The sequence below is a fragment of the Salvelinus namaycush genome, chromosome 31 (genome assembly GCF_016432855.1).
Source record: "Salvelinus namaycush isolate Seneca chromosome 31, SaNama_1.0, whole genome shotgun sequence".
Classification (NCBI taxonomy): Eukaryota; Metazoa; Chordata; class Actinopteri; order Salmoniformes; family Salmonidae; genus Salvelinus; species Salvelinus namaycush.
In genome coordinates this window covers 3,415,466-3,433,351 of record NC_052337.1, presented here as the reverse complement: position 1 = coordinate 3,433,351, position 17,886 = coordinate 3,415,466, and the positions used below count along the sequence as shown (strand labels likewise).

At 48.5% G+C, this 17,886-nt stretch overlaps 1 protein-coding gene across 1 annotated transcript in view; it reads right to left on the bottom strand.

Annotated features, from left to right (window-relative positions):
* LOC120026320 (ras-specific guanine nucleotide-releasing factor RalGPS1-like) overlaps positions 1 to 17,886 on the bottom strand; it is a 202,082-nt gene that overhangs the window by 16,297 nt on the left and 167,899 nt on the right. The window contains exons 11-12 of the mRNA XM_038971157.1: positions 564 to 693; positions 220 to 368 (exon numbers count right to left, since the gene is read on the bottom strand). Of these exons, the coding sequence (XP_038827085.1) occupies positions 220 to 368; positions 564 to 693 (279 nt within the window). The remainder of the gene's footprint in view (positions 1 to 219; positions 369 to 563; positions 694 to 17,886) is intronic.

Below are 17,886 nucleotides of genomic sequence, written 5' to 3'. Positions count from 1 at the left end.
AAAAGCTGAAGTAAGGACAAAAACATGAAATACAATTTAATGTGGAAATATAGATTTAACTCGGTGACTGCATACCCTGCTATGGAGGCATAGACTATAAAATAGATGTTGCAGACAAGACTTCAAGAAAAGCGCAATTAAAAAGTGAGGCTTTGTGGACATCTTTCAACATGTGGTATTGAGGTTGTATGAGGTGGGGGGTGGGGGGGGGGGGGGTACCTAAAGACATGCCGTTAGATATGGCCATGCTGTGTGGGTCATTTCGAGCTGGGCTCTGGGACTCCAGGAAGCTGTCATCCAGCAGGTGGCGTGGCTTCTCAATGGGGAATGTGGCGCTCTTACTCTCCACCATGCCGTACGCCATCATACTAAGGGGAGATGGAGCAATATAGGGGAGAAGGAGAGAGTCAGGGAGAGAGAGGGGAGAGAGAGTGACAGAGGGAGAGTGAGAGAGTCACAGAGGGAGAATAAGAGATGGTAGTGATGTGGCAAATCATTGCACTCTATTGGAGACGTACTGTGATATCTTATTATATTCAGTGAACTGAAACACAGACACTCACTTGTTGCCCAGGCTGTGGCTCTTCCTGTGGCGAGAGGGGGGAGGGGTGGGCATGTGCACCATCACCGAGGCGTCGGGACAGGTGGGTCGTCGGTAGTTGTACCTCACAGAGGCAGACACATCAGACGGACCTGAGAGGAGGAGCAAAACGAGAGGCCATCAGTAAAAATGAGTCCCAGTTGTATTTACAAGTCAGAATCGCTCAAGTCTCCACCATTGGTCATTAAGCACAAAGCTTGGCCCCACTTTTTGGCAAATCAGCTGTTATCCGCTAATACGCACAGAGATAAGAACAGGGAATGGTTCTCGAGCTAACACTATCCGATACCCCCCCCCCCACTGAACCTGAGACACGGGACAGAAACACCTCTATTTAGAAAAAAAACTATAACACAACCGGTCGTTGGGCACTCTGCTCTCAGTTCAAAGAGTAGACAACACATCTCAGAAACCCTTGCCATTTGACCTTCTGACCCTGGAAAATGAATTCCATTCATGAAATGATTGATGGCTGTATGTGCTAGAGGACTAAGGCTGTGGGTGCACGCAAACCATTTTGAAGAGTGTATCTATAGATTGAACTACTGTAGTCCAGTGTGCTGAGCAGAGGCCATTGCCGTTATTCAGAATCGGCCCACTAGGTGGGGTCGGTGGGTTGTAGTTTGAGCACGTAGACATGGTTTGCTGTTTTAATTAGCCTCTATCCACATGTGATGAGTGTAGTATCCTTCCATGTACTGCATGTACGATAACAGCTGTATAATGAGCCTATCCACATGTGATGAGTGTAGTATCCTTCCATGTACTGCATGTATGATAACAGCTGTATAATGAGCCTATCCACGTGTGATGAGTGTAGTATCCTTCCATGTACTGCATGTATGATAACAGCTGTATAATGAGCCTATCCACATGTGATGAGTGTAGTATCCTTCCATGTACTGCATGTACGATAACAGCTGTATAATGAGCCTATCCACGTTTTAACTCTTGCTGGGACTTTGTGGGCTTGGCGACGACATGTGGTGTTGCCATGTGCTTTCTCTGCCAGTGGAACCTATGACTCAAGTCTCGTTTCCCCTCTGTGTGGCGCTTCGCACTAAAGCCCACTAGGGGCCATTCAATTAGTCATGAAATCACCAGATTAAACTCAGCACTGCAGTCGGAGAGAACTCCACACACACTTGAGCCTGTTTTACATTTACAAAACAAGGACGATAAAACGGCCAACAATATATGCTGTTGGAACTTAAATTTACAAGAACATGGTTCAAAGTCAATGAGTGAAGCGAAAACCATCCTTAAAAGACTGGACTTCTTCCAATTTGTTGTGATTTTCAGTGACCCCAAACTCTGAGGGGTCAGTGTCGACTTCACGGCTCACTTTGGTCTTGATTCCAGGACCTAGACTTGGGGATAGGCCATGTCTCACGCAAAGATGAGAGAAAAAACAATGACCAATCACAGAGCCATATATATGTCTCTGGCCAATCAGTCTGTCTGGAGGAGTAAAGAGGTCTAGACACAGGCTGTCATAGTGAAACGTTAATGACCCGTGTTCATGTAGAGAAGGGTTCTGGGTTTACCACCATGCAGCCTGTCGAGGGCGTCTCATCTCGCTACGTCTCCTACCGGTTCTAATAATGTTTTCATGGTAAATCTCCTCTCGCTACGTCTCCTACCGGTTCTAATGACATTCCATGGTAAATCTCCTCTCGCTACGTCTCCTATCGGTTCTAATGACATTCCATGGTAAACAAACTGCAGCAACAAATGAGAGCCTTCCTGCTATCCCACGCTCTGTTTGTCAATAAATACTTCCCGACCCACAGCTAAATGAGCTAAATGCTCTCCATGTGTGGCCCATTATATCTCCTTTTTAAAGGCTAACTGGTCTTGACTAAGTACCTGCAGCTGAACTTGGTATTAGGGCCAAATGAATAAACTCCAGCACAGTGTGATGCAGTCTGAACGGGAGTGAATCAGGTACTGGTCTGAACGGGAGTGAATCAGGTACTGGTCTGAACGGGAGTGAATCAGGTACTGGTCTGAACGGGAGTGTGTGAATCAGGTACTGGTCTGAACGGGAGTGTGTGAATCAGGTACTGGTCTGAACGGGAGTGTGTGAATCAGGTACTGGTCTGAACGGGAGTGTGTGAATCAGGTACTGGTCTGAACGGGAGTGTGAATCAGGTACTGGTCTGAACGGGAGTGTGTGAATCAGGTACTGGTCTGAACGGGAGTGTGTGAATCAGGTACTGGTCTGAACGGGAGTGTGTGAATCAGGTACTGGTCTGAACGAGTGTGTGAATCAGGTACTGGTCTGAACGGGAGTGTGAATCAGGTACTGGTCTGAACAGGAGTGTGAATCAGGTACTGGTCTGAACGGGAGTGTGAATCAGGTACTGGTCTGAACGGGAGTGTGAATCAGGTACTGGTCTGAATGACAGTGTGAATCAGGTACTGGTCTGAACGAGTGTGTGTGAATCAGGTCCTGGTCTGAATGACAGTGTGAATCAGGTACTGGTCTGAACGAGTGTGAATCAGGTATTGGTCTGAACGACAGTGTGAATCAGGTACTGGTCTGAACGACAGTGTGAATCAGGTACTGGTCTGAACGACAGTGTGAATCAGGTACTGGTCTGAACGGGAGTGTGAATCAGGTACTGGTCTGAACGGGAGTGTGAATCAGGTACTGGTCTGAACGGGAGTGTGAATCAGGTACTGGTCTGAACGGGAGTGTGAATCAGGTACTGGTCTGAATGACAGTGTGAATCAGGTACTGGTCTGAATGACAGTGTGAATCAGGTACTGGTCTGAATGACAGTGTGTGAATCAGGTACTGGTCTGAATGACAGTGTGTGAATCAGGTACTGGTCTGAATGACAGTGTGTGAATCAGGTACTGGTCTGAACGACAGTGTGAATCAGGTACTGGTCTGAACGGGAGTGTGTGAATCAGGTACTGGTCTGAATGACAGTGTGAATCAGGTACTGGTCTGAACGGGAATGTGAATCAGGTACTGGTCTGAACAAGTGTGTGAATCAGGTACTGGTCTGAATGACAGTGTGAATCAGGTACTGGTCTGAACGACAGTGTGAATCAGGTACTGGTCTGAACGAGTGTGTGAATCAGGTACTGGTCTGAACGACAGTGTGAATCAGGTACTGGTCTGAACGGGAGTGTGAATCAGGTACTGGTCTGAACGGGAGTGTGAATCAGGTACTGGTCTGAACGAGTGTGAATCAGGTACTGGTCTGAACGAGTGTGAATCAGGTACTGGTCTGAACGGGAGTGTGAATCAGGTACTGGTCTGAACGGGAGTGTGAATCAGGTACTGGTCTGAACGAGTGTGTGAATCAGGTACTGGTCTGAACGGGAGTGTGTGAATCAGGTACTGGTCTGAACGGGAGTGTGAATCAGGTACTGGTCTGAATGACAGTGTGAATCAGGTACTGGTCTGAACGAGTGTGTGAATCAGGTACTGGTCTGAACGAGTGTGTGAATCAGGTACTGGTCTGAACGAGTGTGAATCAGGTACTGGTCTGAACGAGTGTGAATCAGGTACTGGTCTGAATGACAGTGTGAATCAGGTACTGGTCTGAACGAGTGTGTGAATCAGGTACTGGTCTGAACGGGAGTGTGAATCAGGTACTGGTCTGAACGGGAGTGTGAATCAGGTACTGGTCTGAATGACAGTGTGAATCAGGTACTGGTCTGAATGACAGTGTGAATCAGGTACTGGTCTGAACGGGAGTGTGAATCAGGTACTGGTCTGAACGGGAGTGTGAATCAGGTACTGGTCTGAACGGGAATGTGAATCAGGTACTGGTCTGAACGGGAGTGTGAATCAGGTACTGGTCTGAACGAGTGTGAATCAGGTACTGGTCTGAACGAGTGTGAATCAGGTACTGGTCTGAACGAGTGTGGGAGCTAGTCTTTCATGTTGGAACACATTAATGTACTCCACTTAGCTAGTCTTTCATGATGGAACACATGTTAACGTACCCCCACTTAGCTAGTCTTTCATGTTGGAACACATGTTAACGTACCCCCACTTAGCTAGTCTTTCACGTTGGAACACATGTTAACGTACCCCCACTTAGCTAGTCTTTCATGTTGGAACACATGTTAACGTACCCCCACTTAGCTAGTCTTTCATGTTGGAACACACGTTAACGTACCCCCACTTAGCTAGTCTTTCACGTTGGAACACACGTTAACGTACCCCCACTTAGCTAGTCTTTCATGTTGGAAGTCTGTTCCTGCAAATCGGTAGAATACATTCAAATCAGCCACAACCACACACCCAGACTATTCTCCTGCTATAGACAATACCGTTCTCCTGCTGGTCATATGGCCAATGTAAGACTTCAAGTAAAAGGGTATGGCTACACAGAGATAACTGACCCATAATGAAGAAAGGGATTGTCTCCCATTCTTCTCTGCAGATCCCCTCAAGCTCTGTCAGGTTGGATGGGGAGCGTTGCTGCACAGCTATTTTCAGGTCTCTCTTGAGATGTTCGATCGGGTTCAAGTCTGGGCTCTGGCTGGGACACTCAAGGACATTCAGAGACTTGACCCAAAGCCACTCCTACGTTGTCTTGGCTGTGTGCTTAGGGTCGTTGTCCTGTTTGAAGGTGAACCTTCACCCCATTCTGAGGTCCTGAGAGCTCTGGAGTAGGTTTTCATCAATGATCTCTCTGTACTTTGCTCTGTTCATCTTTCCCTCGATCCTGACTAGTCTCCCAGTCCCTGCCGCTGAAAAACATCCCCACAGCATGATGCTGCCACCACCATGCTTTACCGTAGGGATGGTGCCAGGTTTCCTCCAGACGTGACGCTTGGCTTTCAGACCAAAGAGTTCAATCTTGGCTTCATCAGACCAGAGAATCGTGTTCCTCATGGTCAGAGTCCTTTACGTGCAAGTGGGCTGTCATGTGCCTTTTACTGAGGAGTGGCTTCCGTCTGGTCACTCCACCAATCAGGCCTTTATGGTAGAGTGCTGCAGAGATGGTTGTCCTTCTGGAAGGTTCTCCCATCTCCACAGAGGAACTCTGGAGCTCTGTCAGAGTGACCATCAGGTTCTTGGTCATCTCCCTGACCAAGGCACTTCTCCCCCGATTGCTCAGTTTGGCCAGGCGGCCAGCTCTAGGAAGAGTCTTTGTGGTTCCAAACATCTTCCATTTAAGAATGATGGAGGCCAATGTGTTCTTGGGGACTTTAAATACTGCAGACATGTTTTGGTACCCTTCACCAGATCTATGCCTCGAACAAACCTGTCTCGGAGCTCTACGTACAATTCCTTCGACCTCATGGCTTGGTTTTTGCTCTGACATGCACTGTCAACTGTGGGACCTTATATAGACAGCTGTGTGCTTTTCCAAATCATGTCCAATCAATTGAATTTACCACAGATGGACTCCAATCAAATTGTAGAAACATCTCAAGGATGATCAATGTAAACAGGATGCACCTGAGCTAAATTTTGAGTCTTATAGCAAAGGTTCTGAATACTTATGTAAATAAGGTATGTTTTTTTTTACATTTTTAATAGATTTTCAAAAATCTCTAAAACCCTTTTTTCACTGTCATTATGGAGTATTGTGTGAAGAGTGCTGAGGATTAAAAAAATAAAAAATGAATCAATTTTAGAATAAGTCTGAAATGTAACAAACTGTGAAAAAAGTCAAGCCAACCTTTGTGAAATTATATGAAATCAGGGACACCAGGTCAAAGCAAAGAATCCCTTGTAGAAGTAGCAGCCTACGGTACATAAAGTAAGGATCTGACAATAAATACAGATTCCACATAATGGAGCAATCTACTTCCTACTTCCTCCAACTGCCCAAATTAAGACTTGAAGAGCTGCTTCTGTGTGGGCAGCGCTCAGTCTAACAAGTTATCCTGAAGGCATGCCTTGCCACGTGCACCCGGCTCCGTCTTCAACTCGTAAACTCTACTGTGGCCGCATGGGGACCGTAGTCGGTCTGGACGGTCAGCTGGTTTTAGGCAGACTCAAGGGGACTATGTGGACTTCACGTGTGTCCCTCATACGTTTTCCCCTTGTGGTGGAGGCTAACTGGCTGCAGAATCGTGTTAATGAGAGGCATGTGCTTAGGCCTTGGCTGAGTCTCTCGTCTCCACATACGTCCGATGTCTGTTTGTTATTAGAGGACGTTCACTGGAAACACAGCTTCAGTAGAAGACACAATGAGGGCCAGTTAGTGGAGTGTTCAACATAATACACTGTGTGAGGGCCAGTTAGTGGAGTGTTCAACATAATACTCTGTGTGAGGGCCAGTTAGTAGAGTGTTCAACATAATACTCTGTGTGAGGGCCAGTTAGTGGAGTGTTCAATATAATACACTGTGTGAGGGCCAGTTATTGGAGTGTTCAATATAATACTCTGTGTGAGGGCCAGTTATTGGAGTGTTCAACATAATACTCTGTGTGAGGGCCAGATAGTGGAGTGTTCAACATAATACACTGTGTGAGGGCCAGTTAGTGGAGTGTTCAACATAATACACTGTGTGAGGGCCAGTTAGTGGAGTGTTCAACATAATACACTATGTCAGGGCCAGTTAGTGGAGTGTTCAACATAATACACTGTGTGAGGGACAGTTAGTGGAGTGTTCAATATAATATACTGTGTGAGGGCCAGTTAGTGGAGTGTTCAATATAATATACTGTGTGAGGGCCAGTTAGTGGAGTGTTCAATATAATACACTCTGTGTGAGGGCCAATTAGTGGAGTGTTCAATATAATACACTGTGTGAGGGCCAGTTAGTGGAGTGTTCAGTATAATACACTGTGTGAGGGCCAATTAGTAGAGTGTTCAACATAATACAATGTGTGAGGGCCAGTTAGTGGAGTGTTCAATATAATACACTGTGTGAGGGCCAGTTAGTGGAGTGTTCAATATAATACACTGTGTGAGGGCCAGTTAGTGGAGTGTTCAATATAATACTCTGTGTGAGGGCCAGTTAGTGGAGTGTTCAACATAATACTCTGTGTGAGGGCCAGATAGTGGAGTGTTCAACATAATACACTGTGTGAGGGCCAGTTAGTGGAGTGTTCAACATAATACACTGTGTGAGGGCCAGTTAGTGGAGTGTTCAACATAATACACTATGTCAGGGCCAGTTAGTGGAGTATTCAACATAATACACTGTGTGAGGGACAGTTAGTGGAGTGTTCAATATAATATACTGTGTGAGGGCCAGTTAGTGGAGTGTTCAATATAATATACTGTGTGAGGGCCAGTTAGTGGAGTGTTCAATATAATACACTCTGTGTGAGGGCCAATTAGTGGAGTGTTCAATATAATACACTGTGTGAGGGCCAGTTAGTGGAGTGTTCAGTATAATACACTGTGTGAGGGCCAATTAGTAGAGTGTTCAACATAATACACTGTGTGAGGGCCAGTTAGTGGAGTGTTCAATATAATACACTGTGTGAGGGCCAGTTAGTGGAGTGTTCAATATAATACACTGTGTGAGGGCCAGTTAGTGGAGTGTTCAATATAATACACTCTGTGTGAGGGCCAGTTAGTGGAGTGTTCAACATAATACACTGTGTGAGGGCCAGTTAGTGGAGTGTTCAACATAATACACTGTGTGAGGGCCAGTTAGTGGAGTGTTCAACATAATACACTGTGTGAGGGCCAGTTAGTGGAGTGTTCAATATAATACACTGTGTGAGGACCAGTTAGTGGAGGGTTCAACATAATACACTGTGTGAGGGCCAGTTAGTAGAGTGTTCAACATAATACACTGTGTGAGGGCCAGTTAGTGGAGTGTTCAACATAATACACTGTGTGAGGGCCAGTTAGTGGAGTGTTCAATATAATACACTGTGTGAGGGCCAGATAGTGGAGTGTTCAATATAATACACTGTGTGAGGGCCAGTTAATGGAGTGTTCAACATAATACACTGTGTGAGGGCCAGTTAGTGGAGTGTTCAACATAATACACTGTGTGAGGGCCAGTTAGTGGAGTGTTCAACATAATACACTGTGTGAGGGCCAGTTAGTGGAGTGTTCAACATAATACACTGTGTGAGGGCCAGTTAGTGGAGTGTTCAATATAATACACTGTGTGAGGGCCAGTTAGTGGAGTGTTCAATATAATACACTGTGTGAGGGCCAGCTAGTGGAGTGTTCAGTATAATACACTGTGTGAGGGCCAATTAGTAGAGTGTTCAACATAATACACTGTGTGAGGGCCAGTTAGTGGAGTGTTCAACATAATACACTGTGTGAGGGCCAGTTAGTGGAGTGTTCAATATAATACACTCTGTGTGAGGGCCAATTAGTGGAGTGTTCAATATAATACACTGTGTTAGGGCCAGCTAGTGGAGTGTTCAGTATAATACACTGTGTGAGGGCCAGTTAGTGGAGTGTTCAACATAATACACTGTGTGAGGGCCAGTTAGTGGAGTGTTCAATATAATACCCTCTGTGTGAGGGCCAGTTAGTGGAGTGTTTAATATACAGTGGGGCAAAAAAGTATTTAGTCAGCCACCAATTGTGCAAGTTCTCCCACTTAAAAAGATGAGAGAGGCCTGTAATTTTCATCATAGGTACACTTCAACTATGACAGACAAAATGAGAAAAGAAAATCTAGAAAATCACATTGTAGGATTTTTTATGAATTTATTTGCAAATTATGGTGGAAAATAAGTATTTGGTCACCTACAAACAAGCAAGATTTCTGGCTCTCACAGACCTGTAACTTCTTCTTTAAGAGGATCCTCTGTCCTCCACTCGTTACCTGTATTAATGGCACCTGTTTGAACTTGTTATCAGTATAAAAGACACCTGTCCACAACTTTAAACAGTCACACTCCAAACTCCACTATGGCCAAGACCAAAGAGCTGTCAAAGGACACCAGAAACAAAATTGTAGACCTGCACCAGGCTGGGAAGACTGAATCTGCAATAGGTAAGCAGCTTGGTTTGAAGAAATCAACTGTGGGAGCAATTATTAGGAAATGGAAGACATACAAGACCACTGATAAACTCCCTCGATCTGGGGCTCCACGCAAGATCTCACCCCGTGGGGTCAAAATGATCACAAGAACGGTGAGCAAAAATCCCAGAACCACACGGGGGGACCTAGTGAATGACCTGCAGAGAGCTGGGACCAAAGTAACAAAGCCTACCATCAGTAACACACTACGCCGCCAGGGACTCAAATCCTGCAGTGCCAGACGTGTCCCCCTGCTTAAGCCAGTACATGTCCAGGCCCGTCTGAAGTTTGCTAGAGAGCATTTGGATGATCCAGAAGAAGATTGGGAGAATGTCATATGGTCAGATGAAACCAAAATAGAACTTTTTGGTAAAAACTCAACTCGTCGTGTTTGGAGGACAAAGAATGCTCAGTTGCATCCAAAGAACACCATACCTACTGTGAAGCATGGGGGTGGAAACATCATGCTTTGGGGCTGTTTTTCTGCAAAGGGACCAGGACGACTGATCCGTGTAAAGGAAAGAATGAATGGGGCCATGTATCGTGAGATTTTGAGTGAAAACCTCCTTCCATCAGCAAGGGCATTGAAGATGAAACGTGGCTGGGTCTTTCAGCATGACAATGATCCCAAACACACCGCCCGGGCAACGAAGGAGTGGCTTCGTAAGAAGCATTTCAAGGTCCTGGAGTGGCCTAGCCAGTCTCCAGATCTCAACCCCATAGAAAATCTTTGGAGGGAGTTGAAAGTCCGTGTTGCCCAGCAACAGCCCCAAAACATCACTGCTCTAGAGGAGATCTGCATGGAGGAATGGGCCAAAATACCAGCAACAGTGTGTGAAAACCTTGTGAAGAATTACAGAAAACGTTTGACCCTTTGCCAACAAAGGGTATATAACAAAGTATTGAGATAAACTTTTGTTATTGACCAAATACTTATTTTCCACCATAATTTGCAAATAAATTCATTAAAAATCCTACAATGTGATTTTCTGGATTTTTCCCCCTCATTTTGTCTGTCATAGTTGAAGTGTACCTATGATGAAAATTACAGGCCTCTCTCATCTTTGTAAGTGGGAGAACTTGCACAATTGGTGGCTGACTAAATACTTTTTTGCCCCACTATAATACACTCTATGTGAGGGCTAGTTAGTAGAGTGTTCAACATAATACACTATGTGAGGGCCAGTTAGTGGAGTGTTCAATATAATACACTGTGTGAGGGCCAGTTAGTGGAGTGTTCAATATAATGCACTGTGTGAGGGCCAGTTAGTGGAGTGTTCAACATAATACACTGTGTGAGGGCCAGTTAGTGGAGTGTTCAATATAATACCCTCTGTGTGAGGGCCAGTTAATAGAGTGTTCAATACAATACCCTCTGTGTGAGGGCCAGTTAGTGGAGGGTTCAATATAATACCCTCTGTGTGAGGGCCAGTTAGTGGAGTGTTCAACATAATACACTGTGTGAGGGCCAGTTAGTGGAGTGTTCAACATAATACACTGTGTGAGGGCCAGTTGGTGGAGTGTTCAATATAATACACTGTGTGAGGGCCAGTTAGTGGAGTGTTCAACATAATACACTGTGTGAGTGTGGACCAGTCACTAGAATGTTCAATATATTACACTCTGTGTGAGTGTCTGTTTGGTATATTCAAAGCATGTGTGTTCAGTCATGTTTTTAGAGGTATTTGTACAAGTCTCTCTCTCTCTGTGTGTGTGTATGTGTGTGTGTGTGTGTGTGTGTGTGTGTGTGTGTGTGTGTGTGTGTGTGTGTGTGTGTACAGTTGTTGCTGTCTCTCTGTGTGTGTGTGTGTGTGTGTGTGTGTGTGTGTGTGTGTGTGTGTGTGTGTGTGTGTGTGTGTGTGTGTGTGTGTGTGTGTACCGTTGTTGCTGATAGGAAGATGTGATGTTCTGTGGGTTTCATGCCATGTAACAGCTGGCATGCATGATATGAATGAAGCTCGTTTTAAACCATTTCAAGAATGTGTGCTGCATGTTATTTTGGATAATCACGAGATACTTTGTCCAATGTGAGTATATGTTTTTGAGCCTGTGAGTGTGTGTGTGCGTGCAGCGGTCTCTTCTGGATTCTGTCATGTTGTTTTGCCCTTGTTGTGTACGGAGCGATTGAGTAACGCTATACCTCATCCCATTGGCTCTGGGCGTGCAGGGCTTGTATGCTGTAACGGGCTTGTTGACAAAATGGAGAACTGGCCCAGGAACCAGAGACTTTCTCTGGCATGTTATGTAAATCCAAACTAAATCAGGGGACAGTGGAGGATACATCCCTAGTCCATGTGATGGCTAGTATTACCACCATCATGAAATTATCATATGGCTACTTCTGATGTCACCTAGTGGCTTCCTCGATAGGAAACCCGTAACCCTTGCTCAATGGGGAACCCCCCCCCCAAAGCCTTGCTCGATGGGAAACCCTTCCTCGATGGGAACCCCCCCAACCCTTCCTCGATGGAAAACTCCTAAACTTCCTAGACGGGAAACCCCTAAACTTCCTTGATGGGAAACCCCTAAACTTCCTCGATGGGAAACCCCTAAACTTCCTCGACGGGCCTCGACGGGAAACCCCTAAACTTCCTCAACGGGAAACCCCTAAACTTCCGACGGGAAACCCCTAAACTTCCTCGACGGGAAACCCCTATACTTCCTCGATGGGAACCCCCCCAACCCTTCCTCGATGGGAAACCCTTAAACTTCCTCGATGGGAACCCCCCCAACCCTTCCTCGATGGGAACCTCCCCAACGCTTCCTCGATGGGAACCCCCTAAACTTCCTCGATGGGAAACCCCTAAACTTCCGATAGGAACCCCCCCAACCGATGGGAACCCCCTAAACTTCCTCGATGGGAAACCCCTAAACTTCCTCGATGGGAACCCCCCCAACCCTTCCTCGATGGGAAACCCCTAAACTTCCTCGATGGGAACCCCCCCCAACCCTTCCTCGATGGTAAACCGCTAAACTTCCTCGATGGGAACCCCCCCAACACTTCCTCGATGGCAAAACCCTAAACTTCCTCGATGGGAACCCCCCAACCCTTCCTCGATGGGAAACCCCTAAACTTCCTCGATGGCAAACCCCTAAACTTCCTCGATGGGAACCCCCCAACCCTTCCTCGATGGGAACCCCCTAAACTTCCTCGATGGGAAACCCCAACACTTCCTCGATGGTAAACCGCTAAACTTCCTCGATGGGAACCCCCCCAACTTCCTCGATGGGAACCCCCTAAACTTCCTCGATGGGAAACCCCTAAACTTCCTCGATGGGAACCCCCCCAACCCTTCCTCGATGGGAAACCCCTAAACTTCCTCGATGGGAACCCCCCCAACCCTTCCTCGATGGGAAACCCCTAAACTTCCTCGATGGGAACCCCCCCAACCCTTCCTCGATGGCAAACCCCTAAACTTCCTCGATGGGAACCCCCCAACCCTTCCTCGATGGGAAACCCCTAAACTTCCTCGATGGCAAACCCCTAAACTTCCTCGATGGGAACCCCCCAACCCTTCCTCGATGGGAAACCCCTAAACTTCCTCGATGGGAAACCCCCCAAACCTTCCTCGATGGGAACCCCCTAAACTTCCTCGATGGGAAACCCCAACACTTCCTCGATGGTAAACCGCTAAACTTCCTCGATGGGAACCCCCCCAACCCTTCCTCGATGGGAACCCCCTAAACTTCCTCGATGGGAAACCCCTAAACGTCATCGATGGGAACCCCCTAAACTTCCTCGATGGGAAACCCCTAAACTTCCTCGATGGGAACCCCCCGAACCCTTCCTCGATGGGAAACCCCCGAACCCTTCCTCGATGGGAAACCCCTAAACTTCCGATGGGAATCCCCCCAACCCTTCCTCGATGGGAAACCCCTAAACTTCCGATGGGATCCCCCCCAACCCTTCCGATGGGAAACCCCTAAACTTCCTCGATGGGAATCCCCCCAACCCTTCCTCGATGGGAAACCCCTAAACTTCCTCGATGGGAACCCCCCCAACCCTTCCGATGGGAAACCCCTAAACTTCCTCGATGGGAAACCCCTAAACTTCCTCGATGGGAAACCCCCCAACCCTTCCTCGATGGGAAACCCCTAAACTTCCTCGATGGGAAACCCCTAAACTTCCTCCATGGGAAACCCCTAAACACCCTCGATGGGAAACCCCTAAACTTCCTCGATGGGAACCCCCCCAACCCTTCCTCGACGGGAAACCCCTAAACTTCCTCGATGGGAATCCCCCCAACACTTCCTCGATGGGAAACCCTTAAACTTCCTCGATGGGAAACCCCTAAACTTCCTCGAAGGGAACCCCCTAAAATTCCTCGATGGGAACCCCCCCAACCCTTCCTCGATGGGAAACCCCTAAACTTCCTCGATGGGAACCCCCCCAACCCTTCCTCGATGGGAAACCCCTAAACTTCCTCGATGGGAACCCCCCCAACCCTTCCTCGATGGCAAACCCCTAAACTTCCTCGATGGGAACCCCCCAACCCTTCCTCGATGGGAAACCCCTAAACTTCCTCGATGGCAAACCCCTAAACTTCCTCGATGGGAACCCCCCAACCCTTCCTCGATGGGAAACCCCTAAACTTCCTCGATGGGAAACCCCCCAAACCTTCCTCGATGGGAACCCCCTAAACTTCCTCGATGGGAAACCCCAACACTTCCTCGATGGTAAACCGCTAAACTTCCTCGATGGGAACCCCCCCAACCCTTCCTCGATGGGAACCCCCTAAACGTCATCGATGGGAACCCCCTAAACTTCCTCGATGGGAAACCCCTAAACTTCCTCGATGGGAAACCCCCCAACCCTTCCTCGATGGGAAACCCCTAAACTTCCTCGATGGGAAACCCCCCAACCCTTCCTCGATGGGAACCCCCCAAGCCTTCCTCGATGGGAACCCCTAAACTTCCTCGATGGGAAACCCCTAAACACCCTCGATGGGAAACCCCTAAACTTCCTCGATGGGAACCCCCCCAACCCTTCCTCGATGGGAAACCCCTAAACTTCCTCGATGGGAATCCCCCCAACACTTCCTCGATGGGAAACCCTTAAACTTCCTCGATGGGAAACCCCTAAACTTCCTCGAAGGGAACCCCCTAAAATTCCTTGATGGGAACACCCACAACCTTTCCTCGATGGGAAACCTCTAAACTTCCTCGATGGGAAACCCCTAAACTTCCTCGATGGGAACCCCCCAAGCCTTCCTCGATGGGAACCCCTAAACTTCCTCGATGGAAACCCCTACACTTCCTCGATGGGCACCCCCTACACTTCCTCGATGGGCACCCCCTAAACTTCCTCGATGGGAAACCCCTAAACTTCTTCGATGGGAACCCCCTAAACTTCCTTGAAGGGAACCCCCTAAACTTCCTCGAAGGGAACCCCCTAAACTTCCTTGATGGGAACACCCACAATCTTTCCTCGATGGGAACCCCCTAAACTTCCTCGATGGGAAACCCCTAAACCTCCTCGATGGGAACCCCCCCAACCCTTCCTCGATGGGAAACCCCCCAACCCTTCCGATGGGAAACCCCTAAACTTCCTCGATGGGAAACCCCTAAACTTCCTCGATGGGAAACCCCCCAACCCTTCCTCGATGGGAAACCCCTAAACTTCCTCGATGGGAAACCCCTAAACTTCCTCGATGGGAAACCCCTAAACACCCTCGATGGGAACCCCCCCAACCCTTCCTCGATGGGAAACCCCTAAACTTCCTCGATGGGAATCCCCCCAACACTTCCTCGATGGGAAACCCTTAAACTTCCGATGGGAAACCCCTAAACTTCCTCAAAGGGAACCCCCTAAAATTCCTTGATGGGAACACCCACAACCTTTCCTCGATGGGAAACCTCTAAACTTCCTCGATGGGAAACCCCTAAACTTCATCGATGGGAACCCCCCAAGCCTTCCTCGATGGGAACCACTAAACTTCCTCGATGGAAACCCCTACACTTCCTCGATGGGCACCCCCTACACTTCCTCGATGGGCACCCCCTAAACTTCCTCGATGGGAAACCCCTAAACTTCCTCGATGGGAACCCCCTAAACTTCCTTGAAGGGAACCCCCTAAACTTCCTCGAAGGGAACCCCCTAAACTTCCTTGATGGGAACACCCACAACCTTTCCTCGATGGGAACCCCCTAAACTTCCTCGATGGGAAACCCCTAAACCTCCTCGATGGGAACCCCCCCAACCCTTCCTCGATGGGAAACCCCCCAACCCTTCCGATGGGAAACCCCTAAACTTCCTCGATGGGAAACCCCCCAACCCTTCCTCGATGGGAAACCCCTAAACTTCCTCGATGGGAAACCCCCCAACCCTTCCTCGATGGGAAACCCCTAAACATCCTCGATGGGAAACCCCTAAACTTCCTCGATGGGAAACCCCTAAACACCCTCGATGGGAAACCCCTAAACTTCCGATGGGAACCCCCCCAACCCTTCCTCGATGGGAAACCCCTAAACTTCCTCGATGGGAAACCCACAACCTTTCCTCGATGGGAACCCCCTAAACTTCCTCGATGGGAAACCCCTAAACCTCCTCGATGGGAACCCCTCCAACCCTTCCTCGATGGGAAACCCCTAAACTTCCTCGATGGGAATCCCCCCAACCCTTCCTCGATGGGAAACCCCTAAACTTCCTCGATGGGAAACCCCTAAACTTCCTCGATGGGAAACCCCTAAACTTCCTCGATGGGAAACCCCTAAACACCCTCGATGGGAAACCCCTAAACTTCCTCGATGGGAACCCCCCCAACCCTTCCTCGATGGGAAACCCCTAAACTTCCTCGATGGGAATCCCCCCCAACACTTCCTCGATGGGAAACCCTTAAACTTCCTCGATGGGAAACCCCTAAACTTCCTCGAAGGGAACCCCCTAAAATTCCTTGATGGGAACACCCACAACCTTTCCTCGATGGGAAACCCCTAAACTTCCTCGATGGAAAACCCCTAAACTTCCTCGATGGGAACCCCCCAAGCCTTCCTCGATGGGAACCCCTAAACTTCCTCGATGGAAACCCCTACACTTCCTCGATGGGCACCCCCTACACTTCCTCGATGGGCACCCCCTAAACTTCCTTGATGGGAAACCCCTAAACTTCCTCGATGGGAACCCCCTAAACTTCCTTGAAGGGAACCCCCTAAACTTCCTCGAAGGGAACCCCCTAAACTTCCTTGATGGGAACACCCACAACCTTTCCTCGATGGGAACCCCCTAAACTTCCTCGATGGGAAACCCCTAAACCTCCTCGATGGGAACCCCCCCAACCCTTCCTCGATGGGAAACCCCTAAACTTCCTCGATGGGAATCCCCCCAACCCTTCCTCGATGGGAAACCCCTAAACTTCCTCGATGGGAAACCCCTAAACTTCCTCGATGGGAAACCCCTAAACTTCCTCGATGGGAAACCCCTAAACTTCCTCGATGGGAAACCCCTAAACTTCCTTGATGGGAACCCCCCCAACCCTTCCTCGATGGGAAACCCCTAAACTTCCTCGATGGGAATCCCCCCAACACTTCCTCGATGGGAAACCCTTAAACTTCCTCGATGGGAAACCCCTAAACTTCCTCGATGGGAAACCCCAACATTTCCTCGATGGGAAACCCCAACACTTCCTCGATGGGAAACCCCTAAACTTCCTCGATGGGAATCCCCCCAACCCTTCCTCGATGGGGACCCCCTAAACTTCCTCGATGGGAAAACCCTAAGCTTCCTCGATGGGAAACCCCTAAGCTTCCTCGATGGGAAACCCCTAAACTTCCTTGATCGGAAACCCCTAAACTTCCTTGATGGGAACCCCCCCAACCCTTCTTCGATGGGAACCCCCTAAACTTCCTTGATGGGAACCCCCCCAAGCCTTCCTCGATGGGAACCCCCTACACTTCCTCGATGGAAACCCTTAAACTTCCTCGATGGGAAACCCCTACACTTCCTCGATGGGAACCCCCTAAACTTCCTCGATGGGAACCCCCTAAACTTCCTCGAAGGGAACCCCCTAAACTTCCTTGATGGGAACACCCACAACCTTTCCTCGATGGGAACCCCCTAAACTTCCTCGATGGGAAACCCCTAAACTTCCGATGGGAATGGCTAGTATTACCACCATCATGAAATTATCATATGGCTCCTTCTGATGTCACCTAGTGGCTTCCTCGATGGGAACCCCCCCCCCCAAGCCTTGCTCAATGGGAACCCCCCCCAAGCCTTGCTCGATGGGAACCCCCCCTCAAGCCTTGCTTGATGGGAACCCCCCCAACCCTTGCTCGGTGGGAACCCCCCCCAAGCCTTGCTCGATAGGAACCCCCCCCCAACCTTTCCTCGATGGGAAACCCTCATTCTCCCTC